Source organism: Polypterus senegalus, chromosome 3, assembly GCF_016835505.1.
Source record: "Polypterus senegalus isolate Bchr_013 chromosome 3, ASM1683550v1, whole genome shotgun sequence".
Lineage (NCBI taxonomy): Eukaryota > Metazoa > Chordata > Cladistia > Polypteriformes > Polypteridae > Polypterus > Polypterus senegalus.
The window spans coordinates 117,677,755-117,689,298 of record NC_053156.1 but is presented as its reverse complement, the minus strand read 5'-3'; the positions used below and the strand labels follow the sequence as shown (position 1 = coordinate 117,689,298).

The 11,544-nt window shown below is 36.4% G+C and overlaps 1 protein-coding gene across 1 annotated transcript in view; it reads right to left on the bottom strand.

The window, feature by feature from the left end:
* Positions 1–2,743: 2,743 nt before the first annotated feature.
* LOC120526595 overlaps positions 2,744–11,544 on the bottom strand; it is a 50,329-nt gene continuing 41,528 nt past the window's right edge. Inside the window, exon 2 of the mRNA XM_039749757.1 lies at positions 2,744–2,996. Coding sequence (XP_039605691.1) covers positions 2,744–2,996 — 253 coding nt within the window. The remainder of the gene's footprint in view (positions 2,997–11,544) is intronic.

Below are 11,544 nucleotides of genomic sequence, written 5' to 3'. Positions count from 1 at the left end.
CACAGAGCATATATAGGTTAATAAAAGCAGCAATGAATAACACATCCATGTTCATTTTCCCATTGCATCCAAGTTACAGTTAATACTAGATAAACCTGTAAATCACTTTATGTTTTAACCTTAAAAAATATACAGTACATAGTGACTTTAAAAGGGATAGAGAAACAAGCGGGTTCAGGAAAGGGATGAATGGATGCAAGCTGTAAAATATAATGCTACATTTTAATTCAGTAAGTTTGTGCAGTATATAATAATAATAAAGTACAAACAAACGTATACTATAAAATATGATCTACTATGTCACCTTTCTTTACAAGTGCATTAAAAGATTGAGTTTTTACAGAAAACATTTCTCCATCTAGTGAAGAGCTCTTAAAAAAACAAATAAAACTGTAGTTGCAGAAATCACATAATTTCACTTCAACTTCCAATTTAAACTCCTGAAACACTACAAAATGTTTTTTTAGCCTAGCAACATATGGAATATTAATCTTTACATTTGTCTTCTTTTTATCTTGTGAGGGAAAAGATGATCTTATTGATACCTAATTGGTTTGTGTTACTAAGTTTAGATTATGTTTTTTTTATTTATAGAAAAACAAGTGTATGTTGAATGTTATCATTTTATAGGGTTTCTGGAAACTGCTGGGAGAAAATCCTTCTGCATTACCTTCAGTTGGGTGAACCCCCTCTGCTCAAAGCAGGCTTTGAGCTGTATTGCAATAAATTGGAAAACTGATTTCATTTACACTGCAGTCAACATTGATTTATTGAATTCCTGCAATGGTGCAAGCTCATGTGGGAGCACTACCTTTTAAATCGGCAACAGGACAGAGATGTAGGCTGCAGTAGCAAACTAATGTAAATAAACCTGAACTAGAGAAGAAAAAGAAAAGAATGTAGTTTTAAACAACTCAAAGGTTCAAAAGCAGAAATGGCTCATCCATGGTTCGGAGCATAGTTCAAGATACATAGGAACTTGACAGGATGAACAGGATTGGTGAGATCTGTTGGTTTGAACGGCTAGTTTTTGTTGAAAATGTTCTAATGTTTGCTTACACTCCCTCGACAACTTTGCTGACCCAGGTGACCTGGTTCGCCTATATGGTAGACCCAGCCCTGCTGAAGTATGTAGTCATCATAAACAACAATATACCAGAGTTACCAAGTGTCTGATAACTATTTTAACTATGTCCTTGTCAGAATCTCAGTTTGTTAAATTAATTTTGAAAGTCAACTGATATCTAGCTCAAAAAAAATATATAAATATACTGTCACAAACACATGTGATTAGGAGGCAGCTAATGGGCTTGAGTAATTGTAATATCACATTGGACCAGGGGGTGGCAGGGTGCACTGATTGTCTTTCTTAATTCCTTGCAGACCATTCCCGGTAAATCCCACTATGTTCCAGTGCCTTTGATGACGAAACTTCCAGGGTCAGGCGCCTTAGATGATGTCATTTCCAGTCCCGACAACAACAACAACAATATTTATTTATATAGCACATTTTCATACAAATAATGTAGCTCAAAGTGCTTTACATGATGAAGAAAAAATAAAAGACAACGTAAGAATTAGAATAAGACAACATTAATTAACATAGAATAAGAAATTCTTTGTTAGTTGTGGTAATTACAACTCGAAGACACATGATATTCAGTATGGTGTTCCACAAGGCTCTATCCTGGGTCCGCTGTTATTCTCAGTCTACATGCTTCCGTTAGGTCAGATTATCTCGGGGCACAACGTGAGCTACCACAGCTATGCTGATGACACACAGCTGTACTTATCAATAGCTCCTGGTGACCCCGATTCTCTTGATTCACTAACACAATGTCTGACTTGTATCTCAGAATGGATGAATAGTAACTTTCTCAAGTTAAATAAAGAGAAAACTGAAATCTTAGTGATTGGCAATAATGGATACAATGAGGCTATTAGAAATAAACTGGATACATTAGGATTAAAAGTCAAGACGGAGGTAAAAAGATTAGGGGTATTTGTTGACTGTAATCTGAATTTTAAATCGCTTATTAATCAGATTAGGACAGCATTTTTTCAACTAAGAAACACAGCAAAAATTAGACCTATTATATCTTTGAAAGATGCTGAAAAATTAGTTCACGCATTTGTTTTCAGTCGACTAGATTACTGTAACGCACTCCTCTCAGGACTACCCAAAAAAGACATAAATCACTTGCAACGAGTGCAGAATGCAGCTGCTAGAATCCTAACTAGAAAAAGAAAATCTGAGCACATTTCTCCAGTTTTGATGTCACTACACTGGTTACCTGTGTCATTCAGGATTGACTTTAAAATTCTGCTTATGGTTTATAAAGCCTTAAATAATCTCGCCCCATCTTATATATCGTAATGTCTGACACCTTATATTCCAGATCGTAACCTTAGATCCTCAAATGAGTGTCTGCTTAGAATTCCAAGAACAAAACTTAAAAGAAGTGGTGGGGCGGCCTTCTGCTGCTATGCACCTAAAATCTGGAATAGCCTGCCAATAGGAATTCGCCAATTCAGACAGCTTACAGAGGAAATACTCTCGCGGCTTTACCTGTACTGCTCCATGTTTTGTCTGTATATGGTGCTTTAATTTTTCAGGTTTCATACATTCATTAGAAACCACTTCATAGCACAAAACGCACTGTGGCTTTGGCTTGTTTTCATCGTCAATGCAGGTGAATCCATAGTCAATATATTTTTCATCGTATTTTCTTACCACTTTTTTTCATTTATTTCCGTGTTTCTGACTAACACGGAGGGTACTTTTATTAGCTGCATCACTTTCAGTTTCAACAACATGGGAATTATCTGAATAGCCGTCCACGTCAGACTCACATTGTCCTTCTATTTCTTGTTGACATGCACCGTCTTCCTGACAACTTTCTTGCATTTCTTCCTGGTCAGGTTTTCGCCTTTTCGTTGGCAAAAATCTACTTTTAAGCCACTGATCCATTGAGGATTCTTTATTCTTCCAATCTCTACAGCAGAATATAAAATTTACATATTAAATAAAATTCAGTATCAATAAACCCTTTATCTGCAGCTTTTACCTTAACAAAGTATTCCAGCGAATTATTTAATAAACCCCTGGTGAATAAATTCATGGCAGGCTGTGTACACTATATACTGCTAGGTAAATTTCACACAGGTGCGTTATTACTAAACTGTGGATAAAACAACCTTAAAAGTAATTGCTAGGTCTCAATAAAATTCTTGACATTACTTTTTTATTATATTATTACTAATTAGTATTATGACACTTATAAATGTACAGTACTATAAATATTTATAAACATAAATCTTAGCTATTTTTATAAATAAATAAGAACATATTCGTGGACCACAAGCCTACCATGGACCACCGGAGGGCCGCGGACCACACTTTAAGAAACGCTGCTGTAGATCAATCGACCATGTTCTTTGGCAATCTCCTCCTTTATAAAAAGATGGAAACCTCTTTCTCTTTCACCTATCCTACCTCCTATTCTGAATGCTACCATTCAGCAACGTGCCACTGAAGAAGTCCTCCTGTAGAACAAGTTGTATCACTCTTCAAAGATTTCTGTTCATATATAGATAGATAGATAGATAGATAGATAGATACTTTATTCATCCCAATATGGTGAACACAGTGCTGTAATCAGTGATTAACAATGGTAGGCCAGTGCCGTGAATGATATTTGAAATAATGAGACACAGACTCATTTTAGTATTGCATATATCTGTATATATAAAAGCCAAATATCACTGACACACTCATCAAGAAATCTCCTGAACCATGAGGACTTGGGACTTTAAATTTGGAATGTAGGTTACCCTTGGCCCATAGGTGCTCACTAAAAAAAGTTTTTAAAAATTTCATGGTCCAAGCTCGAAATTTCTTATAGTTTTTTACACCCGTTTGTATGTCTGTCTGCTCTTCACAAGAGAACTACTTAAGGGATTAGATAAGTAAGTATTCATAAGTATTTTTTATGAACACACTAAAATATTACAAAACTACGTTTACTATTGTAGATAACTTAGCACTTTTCCATTCTAATTAGAAAATGCTAAATGTTTGTAAAACTTACTTTGGTTACAGTAAAATAACATCATTTGAGCATAATAGTGTGCCTAAAAAGTCAGTGCATTTAGAGAATTGCAGCTTTACAGCTTTGATCAGTAATTTACATACTTTGGCATACTGCAAAAGAGGACTGTAAAATTCGATAATAATTTTAACTTGTAAAGAAATTTTAGATAGTATGAAGGTGAAATGAGATTGCACTTTTACCTCATATACTGAAAGCCTGCGTTTAGAATCTGGTACTTGGTTGTTTTCTGTGTGGAGTTTGCACATTCTCACCATGTCTGCATGTTTTTTTCGTCCACATTCCCAATGATGTGTGTGGTTAATTGGCAACTCTAAATGTTCCCTGTGTAAGTGTGTGTAAGCCCTGCATTCGACTGGCACTCTGTCCAGGCCTATTTCCTGCTTTCCTCTGATATGCTGTGACTGCCCACAGTTCCGAATTGCATTAATGTATTTAGGAATGTTATGTTGTTGAATTTATTACATGACTTTTAATAATCTCCCTCCAAAATGCTCCTGTCTCACCACATTTTACATTTTTTAATGAAATAGTATCTGATTACAAATGTTATCTGTTTCTATTACATGTCGAGATTTCAAAAGAGAAAACAAAAATAGTCTTCTCTTCTAATTTGTAAAATGATGTGCACAGAGACTTATGTGGAGGGGTTGTAACAAAGATTATTTATGTATGTATAATATATATAAAAATACATATTTATATATCTATGAAAAACAAACATTACACAATTAAAAACACACAACTATTACTTCTGTTATCAAAGTCGTTAAATCATCTATTTGAAACACACTCATCTTTGCAGCCTCTTGTACTATTGCAAAGAATCCTCTGGGCTATATTGAATCTCTTAAAATGAAATTGTTCTAGCTATGAAAAATATTGATTTCCATGAAGCATATTATTCAGCAAGTAGGAAGTTGGCTGTAATGAAAAGTAGCAATATTTGTATTCTCTTTTGAAAAGATCAATGTAGATTCCTAAATTACATATAATAAACTACATGTAGACCTGATTTCTGTATTTGTACGACAATAAGCAATAGCTCTCCACAACTATGAATTGGATAAGTAGGTTAGAGTTTGGATGGATGGATGGATGAATGAATGGATTTTAATAAATTTCCATCCTAATCTGTATTTTCTTCTGTCCATCCATTATCCACCGCTTATCCGAGGTCGGGTCGCTGGGGCAGCAGCCTAAGCAGGGAAGTCCAGACCTGCCTCTTCCCGGCCGCCTCCTCCAGCTCCTCTGGGAGGATCCCGAGGCTTTCCCAGACCAGCCAAGAGATATAATCCTTCCAGCGTGTCCTGGGTCTGCTCCGTGGCCTTTTCCCAGTGGAGCATGCCTGGAGCACCCGTCCAGGGGGCATCCTGACCAGATGCCCGAACCACCTCAACTGACTCCTCTCAATGTGGAAGAGCAGCAACTCTACTCTGAGTCTCTCCTGGATAACTGAACTCCTCAACCTATCTCTAAAGGAAAGTCCAGCCACCCTTCGGAGAAAACTCATTTCGGCCACTTGTATCCGTGATCTTGCTCTTTTAGTCACTAGCCAAAGCTAGGTGAGGGTAGGAATGTAGCTTGATTGATAAATCGACAGCCTCGCCTTTTGGCTTAGCTCTCTCTTAACCACGATGGACCATTGCAGAGCCCGCATTACTGCGGATGCCGTAGTGATCCATCTGTCAACCTCCCGCCTCCATTCTTCCCTCACTCGTGAACAAGACCCCGAGATACTTGAACTTCTCCACTTGAGGCAGTAATGTGTTCACAACCCAGAGACAGCAGTCCACCATGTTCTGTCTGAGAATCATGGCCTCAGATTTAGAGTTGCTGACTTTTATCCCCGCCTTATTGAACAATAAGGTTAGGAATTATTTATTTCTAAAAATGATTGAATGCTGAAAGAATGTTTGATTACAAACTACATCTAAATATAAAGAATATTTATTCTGCACACATGGACTTTGTTATATATATATATTTTTTTTATATATGTACATTCACAAATAAGAGTTAAATAAGAGTTAAAGAAACAACACAAAATCTTTTCATAAAATTAAAAGTTAAAGTGCAAATTTGACTAAACAAGATGCATGAAATTTTCATACAAATGAATGTATTAATATAATAATAGTTGATGCTGATCTGTGAACTTGAGAGCTAACAGTGATGTCTTAATTGATTTACATACTAAAAGAGGTAGTAGGAATTGGTGTGTTTGCAGAAGTTGTTGTAAATGTCTATGACTATTCAGGTAGTTACTCTTTTCCAAATAATGTATCGCTGAGTTATTGGAACCCACAATAAAAACAATACATGGTGTCAGAAGTGTGGGTTTGGTAAAGACAGTTTGAATGAAGTAATTGAAAAAGACAAAAAATTGAAGGTCTGCAGCCACCTCCAAAATGTCAGTTGATGGTTAATGTAGCTGAAAACTGGAGGAGATTCATACAGTTCTTTGAACTGTATTTATCTGCAATAGATGCAGATCGTAAAGTAGAAAAAATGAAAACTTAATTATTTTTATATGTCAGGGACAAAGCACTTGACATTTATAATAATTTTGTCTTTGAAGAAGGGGGACAAATTAAAACTGAAACCAATTATGGACAAGTTTGAGACATACTGCATACCTAAAAGAAATGTGACCTGCAAATGACAATTTTTTACATGCACACAGAAAACCGGAGAAACTGCAGCAAAATCTGCAAATTTGGTGAGCTTAGAGACTCTTTGATCAAAGATAGAATTGTATGTGGAATACCTGACAATGTTCTAAGGGAGTGTACTCAAAGTGTAATTGCTGTGGAATGCAAGACCTATGTAAGACCTGCAATAACTGGGGCAACAATAACCATTTTGCACGATGCTGTACAAAACAAGAACAGCAAAGTAAAGTGAATAGTGTGACAGAAACTGACAGAAAATTCTTTGTAAATGCATTGTCTGAGAAAGGACAAAATGGAAAAGATTGGGTTCCTTTGCAGGTGAATAGTATAACTGTATTGTTTATGCTTGACGTTGCAGCACAAGTAAATGTTATTTCAGAGAACTATTTAATGCTTTGACGCCAAGACCAAAACTGCATAATGCACATGTGAAAGTAACAGGTTATGTAGGCACTAATAAACCTGTGAAAGGAAAATGTGTGGCAAAGGTGACATATAAGGGCACAGTGCACATGTTAAGTTTTATTGTAGTGCCAAATGATGTACAAGCAATATTGGGTTTAACTGCTTGTGATAGATTAAATCTAGTAAAGAGAGTTTTAGTCCTTGAAAGTGAAACTCTGATTATGATCAACTGATAGAAGAATATAGTGATTTGTTTAAAGGGTTAGGATGTCTCCCAGGACAGCACACTATACAAATTGACAGAAATATACCTCCTGTCATCCATCCATGCAGAAAACTTCTATTTTCTCTGAGAGGACCTTTAAAAGCTGAGCTTGACAGAATGGAACACGTAGGAGTAATTGAGAAAGTAAATACTCCAACTGAATGGGTTCATTCTCTAAGAATCGTAGACAAAAAAAAAAATGGAAATCTAAGAATGTGCCTGGACCCAAGAGATCTGAATAGAGCAATTAAGAGAGAGCATTTTAAACTCTCTAAACGTGTAGAAATAATGTCTCAATTTGCAAATGCCAAGTATTTTAGTAAACTGAATGCATCTTCAAGATTTTGGCAGCTAAAATTAGATGATGCCAGTGCAAACCTGTGTACTTTTAATACCCCTTTTGCCTGATACCAGTTTTTGAGACTTCCTTTTGGGATTGTTTTGGCACCAGAGGTATACCATAAAACTATACATATGATATATGAGCATATTTAAGGTGCTGATACTTCCATGGACAATGTAATTATATGGGGAGATAAGAAAGAAGAACATGAATGTCCATTACAAATTCAAACTTCAGCATTATGCACTAAATGTTGTATGTACACCGGGAAAGCAGATGTATACAGCAGATACACTGTCCGGAGCAGTCTCCACCTGATTATGAAGTACTTGAAGATATCCAGGCATGTGTAAACCTGATTACAGAAGCTCTACCTGTGGCAAATGCCAAAATGACATCAACTTTGGCAGGAGACAGAGAAAGATAGGACACTGTTGCAGGTGGCAAATGCTATAGTACGTGGTTGGCCTAATGTGAAAAAAGACTGTAGTATGGATCTTAGTGAGTATTGGAACTACAGGGCTGAAATTACTGTTATTGATGGTATTATATACAAGACCTGTAAAATAGCAATTCCACAAGGATTAAGAAAAGACATGCTAAAAAAATTCATGAGGGTCATCTGGGAGTTGAAAAGTGTAAGAGAAGGGCTTATGAAGTATATTGGCCAAGAATAAACCAAGACATTTCAGATAAGATGTCAAATTTTCTAACGTGTTTTCAGTACCAGCCAAACAATCCTAGAGAGCCACTAAAACCACACCAAATACCCCAGAGACCTTATTAAAAGGTAGGTGGTGACCTTTTCACTTGTGACCAGAAGGATTACCTTATTGTAAATGATTATTACTCCCTGTATCCAGAAGTATGTGGTTTGACTAAAGCAACAGCAGAGAATACTTCTAGTCCTCAATTAGCCCAATCCAGTGGTCTGGTGATAAGTGGCTATTCACCATCTTATCTCCTAATGGGTCGATGTATTCGTTCCAGTCTGCCAGTAGAAGATGATCTTTTGAACACATGGGATGGTGAGAAGATGAGACACCACAGAGAACAACAAAAAGCTAAACAGAAGATTTATTTTGACAGATGAACACAACATTTGCTAGAGCTATGTGAAGGAGACAATAAGGTTCAAAGATAAACACACACATGGACACAAAAATGGACTGTCATAAAACAAGTGCAACCAAGATCTTACCAAATACAAGCAGAAAGAAGTAGAGTAATATGGAGGAATCAACAGCATCTCCTGAAGGAACCAACTTTTAATCAAAATGTATATTCTAATAATGAGCAGGAGAATGTTATTGAAGAACGTTTAAATGAACAACAACAAGTACCATTCAGGAAATTTGCTTGTCACTATTTTTTTTGAATAATTAAGGGTTGCAAGTTGCCACTCCATCAGAGAGTCAACTTGTTTTATTTTGGAAGGGTTCTATGATGTATATACTGTACTATATATATATATATATATATATATATATATATATATATATATATATATATATATATATATATATATATATATATATGTCTATATTATACTATAGACTTTGTATATTTAATCAAAATTAGACTGTGACAAAGATGAGCTGTATCTCCATTAATAATTTCTGTTAAGGTTGACTACTTCGTTGGCTACTTCCCCCTGTTTTTTATGTTGCTAACCTCATTTAACAGGACAGAGTACCAAAACAAGCAAGAGAAAAGGTTTACACTTTTATTCATACATTACAGATTAACTTAAGGATCCTAAATATGCCCAAAATGAAAGCAGAGCAATATGAGTTGACAACATATTTAAGGACATCAGTGGAAATTAGGGGAAATAGCATTTAAAACTGAAGCCAGGAAGCATTTCTGCTCTGGAACAAACAACCAACACATGTTGTTGAAGCAGAAACCATGACAACCTTTAAGAAGGATCTGGATGTGATATTGGGATAGCTTAGCTATTAGCTAAACAAACGGATTTGATGGAATGAATGAAATCCTCTTGTTTGTCAAATTTCTTATGTTCTTATGATCTAAAATAATGCCAATTCAATCTGGGTGGGTCTCCACTTGTCTTGCTAGGAGTCTAGGCAACCAATATGTCTAAATAACCATGTGGATCTTTGTCTTGGTCTCTGATCCAACATTGCCTCTAGATGGATAGAATGACAGAGATTCTGGGTTTACTGTTAGTCTTATTTTATGTCAGTATTGTACTTGCCTTTACAGCAGGCCAAATAGCAATCACCAATACAACCTAACAAGATCATGCGGAGGATAACCAGAGTACCCGAATTAAAATTCATAAAGACAGAGGGAAAAGTTAGAAACTTTACATGGACAATGACCAGACATGGTATTCAAACCCAGGTTGCTTACTCTGCAATAGCAGTAGCACTTCCTACTCACCACCCATCCATATACTTACTGTTGTTTTGGCCTTTATGACTAGAGCCCCACATTGAGCTGTAGAAAACTATAGAACTGCTGTCTCCAAAAATTAACAGAAATAATCTAAAAAGACATTACTGTGTCACCCCTCTGTCTTTTCCATGACCATCAGTATTGCTGAGGGAATCACTCCTGCCTTACAACTCCTGAGTATTCATTTGAAATTCCAGCCTTGGGGTTGTCTGTGTTGCTTTCATATTCTAATACACAAATGAATTATATTTTGTCCTTATTCATTTTATGTTCCATTATTCTTTTATGAAAATAACAATTACCGTATATACTCGAATACGACCAAAAAGTTCGCCAAACATTTGCATCTGTTCACGAACACACACTCGGTATACGAACAAGCCAGTTTCCCTTTCGGTTTGTTCGCACCGATAATTTCTGCACATGTTCAGTCTCTCCCTGTGCATTCCCTGCGCAGCGAGTGAGTGAGAGTGAGAGAGAGAGAGAGAGAGAGAGAGAGACACACAAACAGACACACGCAAGGGAGAGAGAGAGAGAGTGACACAGACACACGCACACACATGCGCATGCGAGAGAGAGACACACATAAATGCGCGCACGACAGAGACACACACACACACACAAGCGAGAGAGAGAGGGCTGGCCACATAAGGCCGAGAAGGCAGTTAAAGAATGCTCCGGGCTTGTTTTTAAAGAGGCAGATTCGAGCATTGTTTTAACCTTGTTGTATTTAATGAAGACTTTTTTCTATTAGATTTTAACCTCCATTTCACTTCTGTTTACAGCGATCGGTTTGTAGTGTGCATTGTTGCAATGTTACTTTTCTTGGTGGTTTATTAAATTACGGATTTTTCAAATGCTTTTTTTCCCTGTGCTTAAAACTCATAAAAAAAGCGTTTTTAGTGAGTGGTTCGTAGTGCTATAGTGCAAACTCTTGCAGTGTTAGTTTTCTCTGTTGTTCAAGGTTTTCTCAGTGTTATTTAATGTTTTAATGTTTTTACATTTAGTTTACTACAGTATTATGCTGTGCATTCTATGGTATAATTGACTATATTTGTGCTTAAAAATCTTTAAAAAAATATATATTTACGTACAGTTCATATGGTCTGGAACGGATTAATTGTGTTTGCATACAATCCTATGGGGGAAATTACTTCGGGTCACAACCAAATTGGGTTATAACCAAAGTTTATACGAATTACAGTCGTGACCCGAGGTTCCACTGTATCTAGTTTGGTCTGCGGGTGGTAGAGGAACTGCTGTGGGCTCTTGTGTGGTGCTGTGCAGCCTCTGTGAGACTCATTCCAGGCTGTGTGCTCA